Source organism: Leptinotarsa decemlineata, unplaced genomic scaffold (assembly GCF_025532065.1).
Source record: "Leptinotarsa decemlineata unplaced genomic scaffold, Ldec_3_MD MMD2_tig00078346_RagTag_RagTag, whole genome shotgun sequence".
NCBI lineage: Eukaryota > Metazoa > Arthropoda > Insecta > Coleoptera > Chrysomelidae > Leptinotarsa > Leptinotarsa decemlineata.
Window position 1 is genome coordinate 6,602,220 of NW_027412724.1, and position 19,065 is coordinate 6,621,284.

The window sequence follows — 19,065 nt, forward strand, 5'->3', positions numbered from 1 at the left end:
ATATATATATATATATATATGTTGAATTTATGATTACAATCGTTTGTATTATATACCTCACCCCAAGTTTCCGTTAGGACATTCCGTTAGGACATTTCTAAATCGTTGTTTATTGAAGGAGTTGAATTACCGTTTTTGAAATGATAGATTATTTTTACTGTTATAATGCATTTCCATTGAATTAATCTTAACAATCATGGATCGGTGATCGGAGATGTGGGTATCATTTACTGATGTCACTGCCTCGTTCCCTAAATTTGTAAAAACATTGTCAATTCTTGTACTACTAGCAGAAGTAACTCTGGTATTTTCGAATACTATGCCATATGTAATTAAAAGAACTGAAAATAACAATTATTATTTATAGGTAGCCGCACCCAATTTTCCCAACAGGAAACAAAATATCACTCCCGCGTTGTTCTCGATAATCTGAGAATACGTTCTCGCTGAAAAAAGTTTTTTTTCTGAAAAAAATTCTCACCTGCGAACCGATGCACTCACATCAACACGACTTTGCACAGTGACTCAGGGGAAATGACCCTGAATACCTGGTCGAAAAAATGGAGTTCTCCCTCCCTAGCACACCCCAAATCGCTTTTTTTTTGGGTCCGCCCACGTAAACAAGAAATATTTAGGCTAATTTAAATTCAACAGATGAAGTGTGTATGTAGGTATGTACTAATTGAATTTTCTAGATTATTAGCTAACCATAACGTATGAGGAAAAGGACTATAATGAGTATTATAATAGTCTTTTAATAAAAAATGGCTTCATTTTGTCTCGTGTTTCTTTGTCTGACTATAAAATTTATCATGGCTAAGAAAATTATTGGTTTATTTTTTTACGATACCTCCTTGAATGGTATAAGGTATGTTCTATCATTCTGAACAATTTCTCGGATTAGGACGGTTTTCAATGGTAGATGAAATCATATTCAAAGGCTTCCTATATCCTCTGACCTTGGTCACTTTGACTTTTTTCTGTAGAGTTATTTGAACAATAACATTTTTCAGGATTGCTTTACTAATGTGATCACCTTATAGTAAAAAATGATTATTACCTGATGGCAAAAAATGCTATGACGTTTCCTCTTGCGAAGATGTCATCTCTGGGACTGATAGAAGACATAGTCCATATAACTGAAATTAGTGCAAGTCATTGTTTTCTTTTTTGAGACAATAATAGGAATGGATTTCACATATCTGATGGATAGATAATGTTAATCATTGTTTGGTCTACTGACCAGTTTCTTCTTCACTTCACTCTTCACTTTTTCTTGAGTCTCTAATTGTCCCCTACAAACTGTCTGTTTTGTCTGCATCATTTCAAACAGCCTTCCATCATACATAGAGAGCCAAAAATTAGAAATTGATGCAAGACTAATTTACCCCTAAATTTTCAAACATAAAGTTGTTTAGATTGACGTCATGTACTCGAATATGAATTAATGTCCTTCTAGGTTAAAAAAAAATTACTGTTGAGGCCAGTATCTCTGTTATATCTCGAAATATAAGCAATGACTGACTGAGCATTCGAGATATAACCTTCATCCTCGCAATCAACGTACATACCACTAATGATATCTGTCGCAGTATCAGACGAAACGTTTGGTACTTCAGGTTTCATTCGACTACGACTATTACATGTATTTTCTATTTACACATATTACAATTTATATTTTCAGGTCTGACGATTTGATGGCTGGCAATCAATAAAATCAGTTAAAAATGAAACAAGGAGAAAAAATCAGTTTTTGAAAGTACCAGCAAAATCAGATCAATTTTTCATATCTCAGTTGATATCTGAGGATCGAAGTTCACAAGCTACTTTAGCAAAACTGCTTCAAAGAAGGCCCCATCATGTGAAAAACAGTGTTGAGCAACCAAAGTCAGAGGATAGTAAAAAAACTTCAGATCAAAATCATGAATGTTTCTGAAAAAAAGACAGACTCCTCATGGAAAACTCAGTGCCTTCCAACTCAGACCAATATCAGTCTTTTTTCATCAAAACAAAGTACAAAGAATGATTTTACTGAAATTACAAAACCTGCAAAGAAATCACGGCACACTCTGGCACCCTTACAAGGTGACAGTCAGACTGTTTTCAATCCATCAACAACAAGCAGAATTATGACGAATCCACAAGTTTCTGGAGCTACTACAAATAGTATATTTGTTTTACCGCAAAATTCAGGACACCAGACAATTCAGTGTGAAGACAAAACATTTGAACTTAGTGATTTATACTCCCACTCTGACAATTTTATTCACCAGGAAGATATAAAGCGCTCCAAAAAAAGAAATGAAATGAGGTAAATTTAATAAATAAGAGACTCATTTTTATTAAATTTGTTTTTTGATTTAGATGTCGCACATGTTTGGATATTGTCCCAAATCAGTTGGAACAAGCTTCTATCTCAATGTTATGTTTCGAAGGGATATCTGTGAAAGAAGGTTTGGTGCAACTTGTGCCTGAAATGGTGAGACTTTTCATGATTTATCTAATTATTAGTTATTATTAAAAAATGAATGAAAAATGGTAATAATGGCCTTTCAAAATGTTCAAAAACTTTTTGGTAAAATTTGGTTTGGCAACTGGAAGTCAAAAAGTACCATTAATGCCATATGATTTCTTCCAACTTGTTTATACCAACCTCAATAATGGGAAGGCTGTAGTTGCAGTACTCTGTGATTTTATTGAGACCATTGAGTGTGTAAATCATGAAATACTTGTGAAAACTTGATGGCTATTGATATTAGAGGAGTATGACTTAATTGGTTTGTTAAAACAGGAAATACTATCGCAGAGTAGAGACATCTTCTTGGGAATCCCTCAAGGTTCATTATTGGGTCATATCCACTTTTTGCCGTGGTATAGTAAAAATACTCAAAATATGTAACAGACTATTGCTAAAAACTTATGTCTGTCTCTCTGTTAAAATAAGTTTTTCCATCAACCAGCCGTTGTTCGCTTAAGGGCTGTCCACATGTCCATGCTTTACCGTACCCTTACCTGTGCACGTGTTTGTGAACGGTGTTCAATTTGTGTCACCAAAAATAATCCTTTTGAACTTTTATAGTAGATTCATAGATTCATAGAGTTCTGTATCTGTATCTGTAGAGTAGGGAGGGTGAGTGTAAGCCCACGCACTTAGGCCACATGTGACCCATTGTACATCCTCCCGAGGAGTTGTCCTCCTAGGTCGTCGTCCATCCTGTCCTTTCCAGGAAGGTGGACAGGTCGCTGGGAGACATCTCCTTTATATCGGCAGGTGTAGGCCAAGACTCGCCGAACACACACTCTCTTATTGACGATAACTCCGGGCACTCGCACAGGATATGCCTGACAGTCTCATCTTCCTGTTCACACATCCTGCATAGAGGTGTGCACTAGCCCCATATTATGTAGGTGTTTCCTTAGCTGACAGTGGCCAGTCAGAAATCCTACTGTAAGGCGTAGATTTTTCCTGGTCATCGCCAGATATTTCTTCGGCGCCAGCTTCCCAGGGTCGCCCAAGGTGATCCTGGCAAGATTACATCCTTTGATTTCATCCCATCTCTTTAAAGATTGAGCATGGGTGTAACATTTGACTAGTTCCGCAATTGTCGATGTCATCAGGCCGTGGGTGCCACTTGGTCCTAAAATTCTTAGTCCAGCCGCTTCCTTGGCTAAAGAGTCGGCAATGCGATTACCTTTACTCTTTTCGTGCCCTTTAACCCACCTCAGGATAATGTTATTATCTACCGAGGCTTTGGCTAAATCTTGGTGGCACTCTAGTGCTAGCCCTGAAGTAACACGGTGTCTGTTCAAGGCTAATAGTGCTTGTCTGCTATCAGTGCAGATTGTTATGTTTTTGCCAGAAATTCTTTTCTTGGTTATTTCTTTTGTGGCGATTGAGATACCAGCCAGTTCTGTTTGGACCACGCTGGTATTTCTTCCCATTCCCCATTTAATCCTTAGGCTTAGTGATCTGGAGTACACTCCACATCCTGAACCTTCTTTGGTTTTTGAGCCATCTGTATAAATCCGTATTGCATTTGTAGCATCTGACTCTGTGTTCTGCTTAATTTGTATTTTGTAGGGTTTATTAAACACAAACCTGGGTTCAATTGCATCACTTGTTGCCTGCAGCAGAGGTTGCGCAGTAAGCGCTTCCCGCCATAGGACCAGCCTCAATCGACCCATTCCTACTTCTAGGTTTACACCAGCCGTGTGCAATCGTATCATGGCCATTAACGCAACCTCCTTAACGTACAGATCCAGAGGGGTCAGACCCGTGATTAATTCCATTGCCGCGGTTGGTGTTGTTCTCATGGCTCCTGTGATGTTTAAACAAGCCAGTCGCTGTATTTGATATAATTTTTGGATGGCCGTTGCTTGTAGAACTTTCGGTCCCCATGCAATGGCTCTAGACGTTAACACAGGTCTTATTATTGCAGTGTAGATCCAGGCGACTACACGGGGTGAAAGACCCCATGCGCGTCCCACTGTCCTCCGACATTGCTCATAAGCCACGTATGCTCTTTTTGCTCTACTCTGTAGATGAGAGTTCCATGTTAGCTTCTTGTCGAGGATAATACCAAGGTATTTCACCTCTTCAGAGAAGTTCAGTTGGCTCTTGAGTTGTACAAATCCTTAAATAATTATGGCAGTCATCTAGATCTTCTCTTAAATCATTTATTAAATTCACATGTCAATGATTTTTTCTCCTCAATAGTTATTTCTTACAGCATTTCAATCAAGAAAAAATTCTCTTTTTCAAATTAGTAAACAGTATAGAAACTTTCCAACAACTTTCAGTTGTTGCCCACATTGATATTTTTTTGCAACTTCTTCAGAAACATAAATTTTCAAATACTGGTATTTGCACGGATTTACCTGCAACATGTAGGCATCCTAATTTTTGTCACGTCTTTATGCGCAAACTGAAACGCTCAAGTAAGTAGCTGTGTGGACAGCTCTTTACGAACGACAAGCCTCAGAAGTGGCAACTTGTGTGATCTAAATTTTAACGAGATATTTCCTTTCAACGTGTGATTTCTAGCATGGGTCAGATGGTACGCAGTGGAAATTAAGAACCATATAGTTGAACACTAATCAACCTTCACAAGTTTGTTGATTGAATGAACAGAATGAATCACTCACGCTTACCAACCAGATACGAATCAACAGAGTAATTACCTGGTGTGATTCTAATCAATTAAGTTATAAAAAAACGGAATCACCATCAAATTGGTAGTTGTCTAAAAAAAAATTTCCATAGATAAATTAAATTTGATCTGCCTATGAATGTTTCAATCAAAAAATTGGCTCCAGGGTATCATGCACTTACGTTTACAATTCTTTGATCGAGACTCACATGAGATATGTACTACCGCCACAGTATATGTCTCAGTTAGGACAACTAGATGCTGCATCCTGCCTGTTCACATTTTATAATATCTACCGCAGTTGTAGACAAACGTCAGGTGTAAAACTTTACAGACTATGGCCAACAACACCAGAAACCTGATAACTTTTAGAGAATGCTGCTGCTGCTGAATTGTAAATCACAGATTTACAATTCAGTACGTTCTTCTTTCTGTTCCATGCAACCATCAACAGCTCTGGGAGCATATTTAAAAAAACGGCTTTATGGTAGCACAAAATTCTCGATTGGTATTTCTCATGTGTTATCTGTTTATTTGTCAAAAGTTCAGGGGTAGACTATCTAGAACTTTAATTAAATTACAGTTTCAGACCCAGATCACATTTCTGCTTTCTTTCACTCAACCAAATCAATTATATTAATACAGGGTGTGACAACTGGTTAAGTTGTTATTATTATTACAGTTAAACCAAACAAGCAAATTTACATTTTCAGTTTGAATTTGAAGAAAGGAATGGACAGATTTATCAAGTCATTTGAAATTTTGTTTCGAAACTGACTTGTTATATATGCAGTGGTGGCGTAACTCTGGATTTAAATCGTACGTTCAGGTGGTGAATGTCCGTTCAGGTGGTGAATGTCAGTCCAGAAAGCTATTTTTTCATAAACATAAGATAGAATTAGAATTAAAACCAATGCTTTAGATAATAGATAGAATAGAGGTAATTTAATTCCAAAAAATTGATAATGGAAGGTTTCAATTCTCAACAGTTTCATTTTACTCCATAAAATATTATGTAATCTCAACTCCTCAGAAAGTATACTCCTGGCATTTGCAGTAGTCCTGATCAATATTGTTCTGAAGTGAGTTTTATTTCTGGTTCTATAATTATAAGTTTTTTCAAATGTGCAAAATTCTATTGTTGAGTGAATGTTGTTTCCAGACAAATTATAATGAAAACACAAGTCTTACTCGTATAAGCTGCAAATGAGTGAATATCCAAAATATTCTTAAGTTTGTACAGAAGGCTAATTGATTAATGGAAAGGGAGTTCAAATATATTCTGGAAAGTTCATTTTTGAAAGACCTGCAGCGGCTTCAATTCATTATAAGACATATTAGTTCATAACAGAGTCAAATAAGAAAAATGAGAATTTATTAATACGTGATAGAGAGAGCTTGTCTTTGTGAAAATTGTAGGTATTTTGCTACTCCACTCAATATTCCAAAGGTGGAAGAATTTTTCTTACACAGATGATCAACAATATGGCATTTCCAGTTGAGTTTAGAGTCATGTACAGACCTAGATATTTGATATAATTAAACCTGAGCAGCTTCTGCCTAAGTAATTTAACTTTTGTCTTTAAAGAGTTAACTTATATAGTATTTCAACCAATCTCCTAATGACCAATCATCAGTATAGAGCTGAGATATTCCATGAACGTTTAGAAATTGAGTTCATGTAAATTAGAAGCAGTGAAAGAGACTGTGGAACTCCATTTGATATAGTTTTCTAGCACAATAGCTAGGAAAATTTTGCACAACCACATTGCTTTTGCAGAATTTTTAATCATCTTGCTAGGTTTTCTGTATTTGACTCTATGTACTGCTTCAAGTAATCATATCATTATGTAACGTCATATGCAATATAAATAAATGAATAATTTCTTTCAGAACTCTACCCTAGCCGATGATCAGTTTGTTTGTCCCATTTGCTTTTTAGTATTAAGAAAGACTTTGAAGTTTGTGAAGCAGTGTCAGAAATCCGAAAAAATTTTAGCAGTATCAAATAATATTGTTAAGGATGGTGAGTAGCAAAGTCTAACTTTAACTCATCAATTCAGTTGTTATTTTATTGTTTAGTCATAAACTCCAAATATTCCTATTAGATTAGGGAAATTTCATTGAAATGTTTTAAGAGAATTTGAGATATGTTCAAGGTATGTTCAGAAAATAACGGGAGTTCCCTTAAAAAAAAATAGTTATTCATAAACATTAATGTTGTCACCTTCAAAATAGTCCCTATTGGATTTCATGCACATGCTAGTGCTTCTTCCAATCTTCGAAACACTTCTCAAACTCGATCTGTGGCATAGCCTCTAGGTCTTTCAGTTAAGTGTTTTAATGTCATCTATGCTTGTAAAACGAAGTCACTTTAAGGTTTTTATTATTTTTGAAAAATGCCGTACGGAGCCATGATTGGCCAATATCAAGGCTGGTGTATTGTTACAGTATTGTTTTTGCTCAAAAATTCACAAACAAGCAATGAAATGTGAGCAGGTGCATTATAGTGGTTTAAAAGCCATGAACTGTTCTTCCATAAATCCGGTTGTTTTTTGGAGATCTTTTAAACAGTTGAGATACTATTGTATTATAACTGGTTATAATTGTTTTTTAACGACTGTAAGGTAGTAGAAATATAGTAGTTAAGACTTTGAATGATAATTGTTATTTATATTCATTTTTTGTAATGAGGATAAAAAACATTAATTTCTCATGTCATCGATGACGTCATAATGACATTCATTCGCTTATTTGATTAAATTCCATCAAAGGAATCTTGTTTAAATTGAAAAGGATATACTTTTAGGAGAGGTTAACTTTTTGTGAAAAAAAGTTAATGGCTTTCTACTTATCCATCTTGATACAAAAAATGTAGGAATCTTTCGAAGGAAGGAAGGAAGCAATCAGTTTCAAAAAAGTAGTTCTATACAAAGAATTTTAGATCATGCAAAGAAGTTACTTTCAGGTACAAACTGGAAGATTCCCCCATTTTTTGTATCAAGATGGAGAAGTAGAAAGCCAAAAAGTTTCTTTTCCAAAAAAATATCTCTCCTAAAAATATACCTCTTTTAATTTAAAAAATATTTCATATGTCATAATAAATTAAAATATTTTCAATGAGTCTTTGGTAAATTTGATTTCCAGTTTTGTTATCTGTCGGAACTCGTATTTCGGAATAAAAACCATTCAAAAAAGATTATCTAACAATGTTACGGAATCAAAAATGTCATCAAAATACTCGAACTAATAATAATATTAATATAGTGAGCATATAGGGAGCAAAGGATAGTGTGTTTTGCAAAGACAGAAGAGCTGACTACAACATTTTAATAAACTTCGCACATCATATGAAAGTGACAGAAAAGAATAATTATGAAAAACTTACTACATCCAAACATTATTAAATGATCTTCATTGTTTCATGGAAGAGAAAACATGTGCAAGATCTGTCAATGTAGCTGCAGACAGAAATCATTAACAAAACATGCATTTTTCATAACAACGAGACAACGAGAATAATACCATTTTCAGTATAAAAAACGAAAATACATCTGGAACTGTTAATGTAATGATCAGAATATTTCAAAATTTACCAGATTACATCTAGAAGTTCTTCAGCCGATTAACAAAACTTTTAGACCTGGAATACTTCCGTTAAAACATGTATCGTACCTCACCATATCCTTAAATAGTTGGAAAGCTTTAACAATTTCAGGCGACCTTTTATTGTATGTCGCCTGTATTTGCAATAATGCAATCGAAAAACATAAAGAGTCGAGAGTTGTTGTGCTCGATATTTCCAAGGCCTTTGACAGTGTGTTACATGATGATGCCTTGCATAATTTGGAGATATGTTTCCAAAACAAGTTTGGGTTTTTTTTTGAATATCACATTCATTATTGTTTAGGTAATTTTTGTAACAATTTTTACTCAACTCTTTGCATTGAGAACGGACTTGGGAAAATTCAAGATAAGTGTCTACATCATTTGTCCTTTTAAATTCTTCGTGTAGTAAGTTTTCCTGAAGATTAGATATTTTAATTTATAGGAAAACCAAACTGGATATTGTATATTAATTTATTTATCTTTTAGGTGTACAATTAACTAATACAGACACATTTTACAAATAAGACAAGTCACGGCTATGCAAAGCGAACAGTATAAAATACATCATAAAATGTCTATATAAATATACATCAAAGTTAATATCATTAGAAAAGCTAATACAAGCACTAGTTCTTTGGCATTATATCTAGAGCTGGGCAGCCATATATTCATCCATATAATAGAATGTGTTTGAGATAAGATGATTCTTTAGGTATTTTTTGAAAGTATTATAATTGAAAGCTTTAACTTGAGGAGGCAAGATATTATAACAGTCAACGTTTATAGAATTTTTTCTTGATTTGTCCAATCTGAATCTGTTCGGTCTTATGAGTAGGCGGCTCCTAGTATTATGATCATGGACATCAGCATTAATTTCGAGATTGCTTTTATTTTTATGTATTTATATATTTCTAAGAGTGTATGATATATAAATATAGATGGCAAAGTCATAATTTTCAATTTCGCGAAAAGGGGTCTGCAGGAATCACTCTGCTTGGCCTGTGATATTATTCTTACCGCCTTTTTCTGAAGAACAAAAACTTTATTTGCTTTAGTACTATTACCCCATAGAATTGTTCCATATGATATGTAAGTGTGAAAAAACGCATGATAGGGAGATAATAATGCATGATCACTAATCATAGTCCTCAGCTTTCGAAGAAGGAATATATATTTTGATATTTTCAAACATAGCTGCTCTACGTGATCTGACCAGTTCAGAGAGTCATCAAGGGTGATACCCAGCAGTTTAACATGATGTCCGTTTATAACAGAGGCATTAGTTGAAAAGTATAGTTTTTGGGTTTTAATTTCATTCAGCATGAGAATGTTGCACCTGAACCTAGGCCAAGATAGTTTGATTGCATAGCCCACTCTCATTCTTGCTAGTGCTGAAGAAAGTTGTGTCGTCAGCAAAAGCTATGCATTCATTTGGTAACATATAGGAAAAGAGGTCATTGATATATATTATGAATAATATGGGCCCCAGAACTGAACCCTGGGGAACTCCATATTTGACAATTTCGAGATTGGACACATTTTCTGCATTCAGTTCTATGTACTGTTTTCGGTTCTCTAGGTAGGACGAAAAAAGAGCTAGTGGCACCCCTCTTACACCATAGTACTCAACTTTACTGATCAATAAAGAGTGAGACACACAATCAAATGCCTTGGTCAGGTCACATAAAACGGCTGCAATATGTTTCCTATTTTCAAAGCCTTCCACAATCTTATCGACAACTTTCTTCAATGCATTTATTGTGGAAGTTGACTTCCTAAATCCAAATTGATTGGAGTTGAATAAATTTCTTCGTTGAAAGTACATATAGAGCCTGTTTTTAAGTATAATTTCAAAAAGTTTACCGAATATGGGAACAATTGCTATGGGGCGATGGTTGTCCATATTTTCTCTGTCACCTTTTTTAAATACCGGAACTATTCTTGTTATTTTAAAACTATCCGGAAAGGTTCCTTCTTCAATACAAGTATTGAAAAGAATAGTCAGTGGACGGATCAGAAAATCTGCTGTTTCTTTTATGACTCTACTATTCAGGTTGTAAACATCATAAGAATTTGAATTTTTGAGATCTGATATTGCATTCATAACCTCACATTCAGTAATCGGTTCAAAGAAAAAGGAATCGGAATTTTGGCTTTTCCTCAAACTAGTAAGAGGGATAGTGCCCAAATTGTTGTACAAGCCTTCAGTGATGGTTTTTCCAACGTTTGCAAAATATGAGTTGAACTCTTGAGCCGTGAAATTGAAATTATTTTCTCTGACTGCCTCTCCATTCATTTCAAGTTTGATTAGTTTCCAGCTATCTCTGATTTTATTATCTGAGTTCAAGATGAAATTATCATAAGATTTTTTTTCTCTCTCATAATTAGATTCTGATACTCTTTATTCAGAGTTAAGAAAATCTGTTTATGTGTATGATCTTTTGTCACATCATATCTCGTTTTAGCTGCGTGGACTTTGTTTTTCATTAAAAGTACAGTATTGTTCATCCAATATATTGGTTTGCTGGCTCTACTTTATGTTTTTTTCAAGGGGAAGTATTTATTAACAAGTTTAGAATATGTGTTTATTAAAAAATCGGCCATATGCTGTATGGAGAAACCGCCAGAGAAAATACACCAATCCACTCCTCTCAAGGATTGTTGCATGTCATTCAAACCAGTTATGTTTATAAACCTTTTTTTGGCATGCAGTTTTTCCCTCCCTGAGGAGCTCTCAAATATTATATATTGACCATGATGGTCGGATAAGCAAGGATCAATTACTCCAATTTTTTTATATTCTCCACTTTGTAAGTTCGTAAGTATGTTATCTATGCAGGTACTAGAATTGTTGAATACTCTTGTGTGGTCAGAGATAGTGGGTTCCAACTCAAACGAATTTAGAAGAAGACAAAGGTTGAGTTTATTCGCGGATTGATTTAAAAAATCTATATTGAAGTCGTCTAATATAATTATTTTTATGAATTTAGCTGTCAGATACACTAACAGTTCTTCAAACTTGCAAAAAAAATGGCACTATCATAAACACATGCTGATCTATAAATCGTGACAATTACCATACAAGTTTTAGTAAGTTCAATGCCACATACCTCTATATCTCGTTCGATGCAAAACTCTTTCAAATCCAGTTGTTTCACTTTGTTATTTTTTCCTTCACGGATTAATATGGCTGCCCCACCATGCATATTTACAGTTCTACTAAAATAAGAGACAAGTTTATAGTCTGGGATTTTACATAAAAACAAACATTTTTCGTTAAGCAAAAGTTCTGTTAGGCAGATAATGTCAAATTTGAACTCTTCTAAAAATATATGGGGTCTATCCGTTTTTAAATGAAATACACTTATGGTTTCAAGTTCGTCAAAAGTTTTTGTTGAGTTGTTTGAACCAACTTCACCTCTACTGGAAATATAATTAAGAGGTGCTTCTTTCGTGTTGAGGTTCAGGAACGTCATGTGGTCGGTACCGCGGTCACCTTCCTCCCTTTACTTACACATACTCCGTCTGGCCACACTTTTGGGTCCATGGCTTTTTTTAAATTTTCATCAAATATTGACACTTTAAACGATGGGTATATGCAGGGGTATTTTGGTGTCAAAGATTTGCATTTTGCCTCAGCAAAATTCTTTTTCAGTTCAGCCTCAAGCATATCTGGAGTGGTTTCACAATCAATTCTAGATACGTGAAGGGTTAATAGTTTTTTAACTCCTTTTATGGAAGTTTCTTTGTTATTCCCAATGATTAACCGTTTATGGTTATTTCTTCTGTGGTGAACATTCTTCCATTCTTCATTTTTCGGGTTAACTCTCCCTTCTGTGGAAGTTGGAGGGCGATCATTCTCCTCTACATTTGTTTTCGTCAAGTTTTGACGAATTTCTAAGTTGATGTTGTGAAACGTTTTATGGGTACAAAAGTTCGATACTATTATATAAAACGTCGTAGAAAATTTGAGTTGCTACATTGATATCATTTATATATGTAATCCCAATTTATGTATTTAACAGTAGAAACTATTTTACCTTGAATGATAATATTCACAACATTAAAACTAGACGAAACAAAAAATGTTATGTTCAATCTTATGAGTCCAAGGCGACAGCAAATTCTCCTTGTTACTTGGAACCAGAATTATTTATTAGTCTTCTACAAGAGATAAGGGATGTACTGTGAGAAAATTCAAATTTTCAGTAAAAAGATTTTCAATTAATAAAATTCCCTACACGTTACAGTAGTTTCCTTGAAGTAGGGCTACAAGTATTCTTATGTATATACCTATATTTAATTTTTTTATTATTCATAAGATCTATTTACTATTTTATGCACTTACTTAATATCTTTGTGTTTGTATTGTAAATTAGCCCCTAAACCGCGGTGATCTTCGCCAATTGACTATGACCTAATTAAGGTCGCGCTCAGCCTTAGTCTGACATTCAGTTATAATTTTTGTGGAGTATTGATAGTGTAGTAGTGGAAAAAAGTTGAGTTGAATTGTACACTGTGGTCAATTATTGTCGAACCCATGGGAAAAACATATCATTTGCTGTCTGAAATTGAATAATTGACTGAAAACTTTTATGGTGAAAACAAGGAGTGCCGATTACAGTGGAATGGTTTTGCTGCAAGTGGGACTGGCAGAATGATTATGTCGAAAGGAAGATCGTGAATTACTACTAGATATCCAAAAAAAATTGTCTGAGTTACTTCATTTATTCAAAGAACTGAAATCTTTTCAAGTGAGTAAAGGGAAGGTACAGGAATTCATTCAGCAAAAATTTGAACAAGTTTTTGAGAACATTTGGAAGTATTGAAGGAAATAAAGGTGAATTTGAATAAGTAGTTGATGAAAAACTTAAAGGGGTTGAAAGAAAGTTTTGAGAAATCAGACGAAAATTTGAAGAGGTTTTCCGGGAACTTCGGAAAGAATCTTATGAGCGGACCGCTGCGGAAAATGACGAGAAAACAGCAGCCCTTATACTGGCACTAAGAGGAAAGACCTGCGAAATTCTGCAAAATATTCCAGTGCATAAGCATAATAATTATGAAGCAGTGTTAAGGGGGTACACTGGCCGCTACATTTCAAGCCCACAGGTATTCGACTTCCACGATATGATGCAACAGTAAAAGCCTATATGTTACTGTTGTTACTAGATCTCGATGAATTTCTGAATGATCACTAATGCCTTTTTACCATCGATACTGGAAAAATGAGGTCAGTAATGATTGCCGACATTTCCAACACAAGTAGTTTGAAGAAGTTATCAGTAGTACGCGTTCTGGAAACAGCCAGATAGAGACTTAGGCTTGGAAATTGTGATAAGATATTTGTGGCCAACATTGCCAATGAATTCCATTCGGAACTAGACATCATTTTCCCCTACGGATTCATGGTAGACATAGGGAATTCTACTCGATGTCACTCTCAGCCTTATGACAGCAACAAGGTGGTAATACTGGAAGACTCCGGAATCTCTTCAAACACCGAGAATTATTCGAGATTGAGTGACCTGGTGGCTTGGGTAAAGCATTGGCTCTGAAGTAGGAATGTTCGTGGTCACATCTCTCGTAAATGGTAACAGTCAAACCATTGAATCGAGAAGGTAGTTTATCTGCAGCGTGTTCAACAACTAGTGAAGGAACTCATCGACTCCTTTAAAAAGACGTCGATCCATCTCTCTGAAGAAGAACTATGCAAAGCCAACACAGTTCGTAGAGGAAGTTAACGATATGTTTGTGAAGGGCAAAATCATTGGTCGAACGAAGTTAATTCAACATCGGATCAATACTGGCGATGCCAAGCCCATACGTCAACCACCGAGACGATTGTCATTCTCAAAGCATGAGGAAGCTTCATCCATCGTTGGAGGTAGGAGTGATCAAAGAATCAATCAGTCCCTGGTCGTCACCTGTAGTCTTAGCGACTAAGAAAGATGAATCGACGTGATTCTGCATAGTTTACAGAAGGCCAGAAAGGACAGTTGCCCTCTTCCCAGAATAGATGATACCTTGAACACCTTGACTGATTTCAGGTGATTCTCAGCATTAAGATCTAAAATGCGTATATTATCAGGCAGTTGTTTGCCTTGAGGATAAACAGAAGACTCCCTTTTTTACCAGCAGTGGATTATATCAGTTCAAGTATATGCATGGAATATGCAAAGCACCCGCAACATTTGAACGTTTGATGGAAAACATGTCTGGTCTATCTTGATGACATTATATTGACCGGAACACGGAATGCTCTCATTTGTAGATCAATCCCGAAAAGTGCTGCCTCTCCAGGAAATAGTGTGTTCAATTGAAGAAAAACAAACTTTTTATTGTCATTATTATTATAAATATTATAATAATAAATATACTGTTACGTATTCCCTGTGGGTTTACCAATAATTGACCACAATGTACAATAATCAAAGTCAACTTTATTTCACTGTTGATACAACCAAAGACTTTAACTAAAACTTCAACTAATATTCGAATATCGATCGCCTTAATAGATCGCTCCGTACCGCACTGTCATTTAAACTTGCCTATATCGGTATGCGCAACGCAATGTCTAGAACGGTCACCAGCGCCAGTGGCGCCAGTGTTAATTTTTTTCGGGGGATGATTTTCAACAATACCTGTACAGCTTAACCTCACCACTACATAAGACATTCTTGTCAATGAAAGGTTCTTATCCCAACAACTAGCTAAATCAAAAACTCAGTTATATCCAATGGAAAAAAACGTTTAAAAATCTACCTACAACATCAAATAATTGTTTCTCATTACTAACCCTCAAGACAAACTTCCATTTTTAATCAATAATTATTTCATTTCATATTGTTTAGATACCCATAAACTGAAAGAGGAAGTGACCAATACTGAATTAGATCGTTCTGAATTAAAAACTAAATTAAATAATTTTGAAAAAACATGCTACAAAGAAGATTTTCATTGTGATGAATATGAATTTGATGATGATATCAATTTTGATGAAGATGATGTCAGTGACGAAGATGGCTCACTATTTGAGTTCGATCCTAAAGTGGAAGAGCAGGATTATGTTTTGAATGGTATTGCTGATTTATTAAGAACAGATGAAGACAAGAAATCCTCAAACTTTCACAGAAAATCAGATCTATTCAATGGAGTGATGAAACACGTGAATTTTTTACCTTTAGAATACGCTAATGTTCGTGATCATGATAGCATAGTTTCCATTGCGAATTTGCAACCTGATTTCATTTATTCGTTACAAAGAAGTAAAGTCAGGCTTATAGAAAGTTGTTCAAAGTTCGATGAGAATATATTTGAAAACAAACGCGTGCTTTTGCTTGGAAATTACACAGAAATTAAGTGTCTCTTGTGTGAAGAACATTTCATTACGGAAGAAAAAATGCAGGCCCATCTAGAAGTTGCTCATGGCCTATCTAAAGCTTTTCTTATGGAGGCACATTGTTATCATCACATACCAGGCTCTACAAATGTATGCAAAGCTTGTGGAAAAGACTTTGGAAGTGAAGAAATTAAAAAAGTTCATTCAATAACCTGTTTCCTGTTTCCGTGTCCTTACTGTGATGAGATGATGACTCCACTTGAATTGTCAAGTCATACTTCAAATAAACATCTTGATTCTAATCCCTTCAAATGTTTGTACTGCAGACAAGAGCATGACAACTTCATGAAATTCACATCACATTTGTGTTATGGTATTTTGTGTGAAACTTGCGGTAAACATTTTGTGGCTAAGAATAGTTTTCTTTTGCACAAAGAAGAGTGTCCTTCTAGAGAAGTTATCAAAAAGTGCATCGAGTGTAAAAAGAGGTAGGTATTGCATTTTTTACTCATCCTTCACAACTTGATGAGAAAATTTATCAAAAATATAGCGCCAGTTATGTACAACCAAATGTTTGTATTTGTCATTTATGGGGGTTGTTGACCGTCATTCATTTTGAGTGAGTTTCACCAACACGAGTGGTCGTCATCTTCAGGAGTACAAAAAGAACTTTTGAAGATGCAATACGAAGGAATTTGACCACAAAAGCCTCACCTAATTCATAAAAAATGTCAAAATTAAAAGATGAAAATGATTTATGAGATGATTTGGACAATTTTATTATTTTGGGAAAAATATTTGGAACTGGTAGTGTTTTCGTTAAGTTAATTTTTAAATGAATGTTACAGATTGTTTGAAGTCTGTGGAATAATAATAAAGTTGAAATGATTGAAGTATTAAAGTCATTAAAAATACTGAGAATAACTAAACTGAAACATTCTATTATTTTTTCGCCTCATTTTAATTTTTTTGTATTTATAATCATCCATATTCATATTTCATTGTGATTATTTCATTACTTTTATTTTTTTTTGTTTGTATATAATTGATATTTCACTTATTGATTAACACTTTTATCAGTCTAGTTTAAGTTCAGGACATCATAATTTGTTTACAAATTAGCGTCTTTACAATTCTTGTTTTCTATTTTATTTCTTCAGTTTTATTTAATTTTTGACATTATTTTTGTTTCAACTAACTCCATAACTGTTGATATCATAATTATAAATTTCAATCTCAAATTTGCCAGATATCGGAATTGAAAAAATGAAACAGACACATTTCATGAAATTGACCAAAAATCGTAACCTTGGGTTTCACTATCAGTGAATTTCAAAAATAAAAGCAATTGTTCAAGGGGGACGTCCATTAATCACGTGATATTTTTAGCAAATTTTTACCCCCTCACCCTTGGCGATCCATGATGAGGGTTTAGACCAACCCCTTCTCACCTAATATTTTATACACAAAATCACCTTATGCATGGTGAAGTTTTGGACTACCCCTCTTACCCAAAACTACATGTACATTTTTTGAAACTTTTCAGAATATCATTTTTAAATGCAATTATAATCTTCTTTCTTCAACACTAACAAGTGGAGAAGCATTTTGCAAGTCAGCTGTAATTCAAGTCAGCGTAATTCTACGGCATTATTATATTATCTCGCTACACCTCTTTCCCCCCTGTGATATTTTGTGATTTTTTCCCTTTCAAGCCCCACGCGAATAATGGACGATTCCTAAAAAGTTTCGGTTAAGACTAGTATCCACATTATTTCGTTTTTATTAATTTGGACCAGTTTGTGGACTTATACCGCATACAAAAATTGAAAACGTATGCACATTCTTTCGTCCACCCAACTGCATGAGATGTTAAATAATGGATATATCTGGAATTTCACTTTCTGATTTAATTTTTTTGAAAACAATCTTAAAATAACTGTATTACTAATAAAAATACTGAACCGAGATATGATAATTATATTGAGTTGTGGCACAATAACTCCAATGAACTTATGCTGAAAACGCTACACTTGATGGCATTTGAAACGCAGATTCACTTTTTGACTATGACTTCCATTTATGAAACGGTGAATCATTTAATACTACGTTATTTGAATAAGTTTATAATAATTTTACTGGTTTTGTAGGTTCAGTTTGAGTTCTTTCCAAAATCATGTCAAAACTCACGAACTCCCATGTTCAATTTGCGGAAAAATGTGTCCTAATAGAACTGTACTATGTAGCCATGAATATAATCATCAGAAGAAAGGTAGCCTGTGCCCTTTATGTGGTGAGTATTATTGATTGTAAACTTCTCAACTAAAAAAACTTGCTATTTGCCTACTAAAAATATAACTTGTACACTTTTTGAGATAATATTGTAAATAATGTTTATTATACGGCAACACTTTTCAGCTCCTTCAGGTGTAACGATCAATGCTATATATAATTACTTTTTCATCTGAACAAGCGATCATATAGTGAAACATATTTAGATTTCCATGTGAAAAACTAGAAATTAACTATTTTCAATACTGTTTTGGTTTGGGAAAACAATTAATTGATTAAAAAAACATATAAATTTCAAACCTAGAAGAAGATATGTATATGGATTTATCAGCCTCAAAGGGTAAACTTGTGATATTGGTTGAAAGAATGTGACATGATTGTTTCAATTAAATTCTTGTATATTTCATTGAGCATGCGTTCGTGAATAAATAAATGAGTGAACTTGAACAACAAACTAGATTTTTATATCCTCATTCATTTTCATATCGACTCCCAAGGAAAAAAATATGAAAAGTTACAAGAAAATATCTACATTGATTTGAATTATTTGATTTATTTAATTTTATTTTATCATCTTACTTCAAAGATAAAAGTGATATTCATATAGAATAGATTTTCAATTCATAATTCTTCAAATTGATTTTTGTCTACAACTGTGAGGTACCTATATATTTT

The 19,065-nt window shown here is 34.3% G+C and overlaps 1 protein-coding gene across 11 annotated transcripts in view; it reads left to right on the top strand.

Annotated features, from left to right (window-relative positions):
• The window catches only part of LOC111507960 (uncharacterized), a 43,838-nt gene that overhangs the window by 17,246 nt on the left and 7,527 nt on the right, over nt 1-19,065 (top strand). For all 11 annotated transcript variants that reach the window (XR_012468170.1, XM_074185764.1, XM_074185768.1 and 8 more), the window contains 5 exons: nt 1,685-2,311; nt 2,365-2,479; nt 7,044-7,176; nt 15,611-16,586; nt 18,249-18,391. Coding sequence is in view for 10 of the 11 variants with exons in the window: in XM_074185764.1 (XP_074041865.1) it covers nt 1,923-2,311; nt 2,365-2,479; nt 7,044-7,176; nt 15,611-16,586; nt 18,249-18,391 (1,756 nt within the window). In the remaining variant the exon portion in view is untranslated. The remainder of the gene's footprint in view (nt 1-1,684; nt 2,312-2,364; nt 2,480-7,043; nt 7,177-15,610; nt 16,587-18,248; nt 18,392-19,065) is intronic.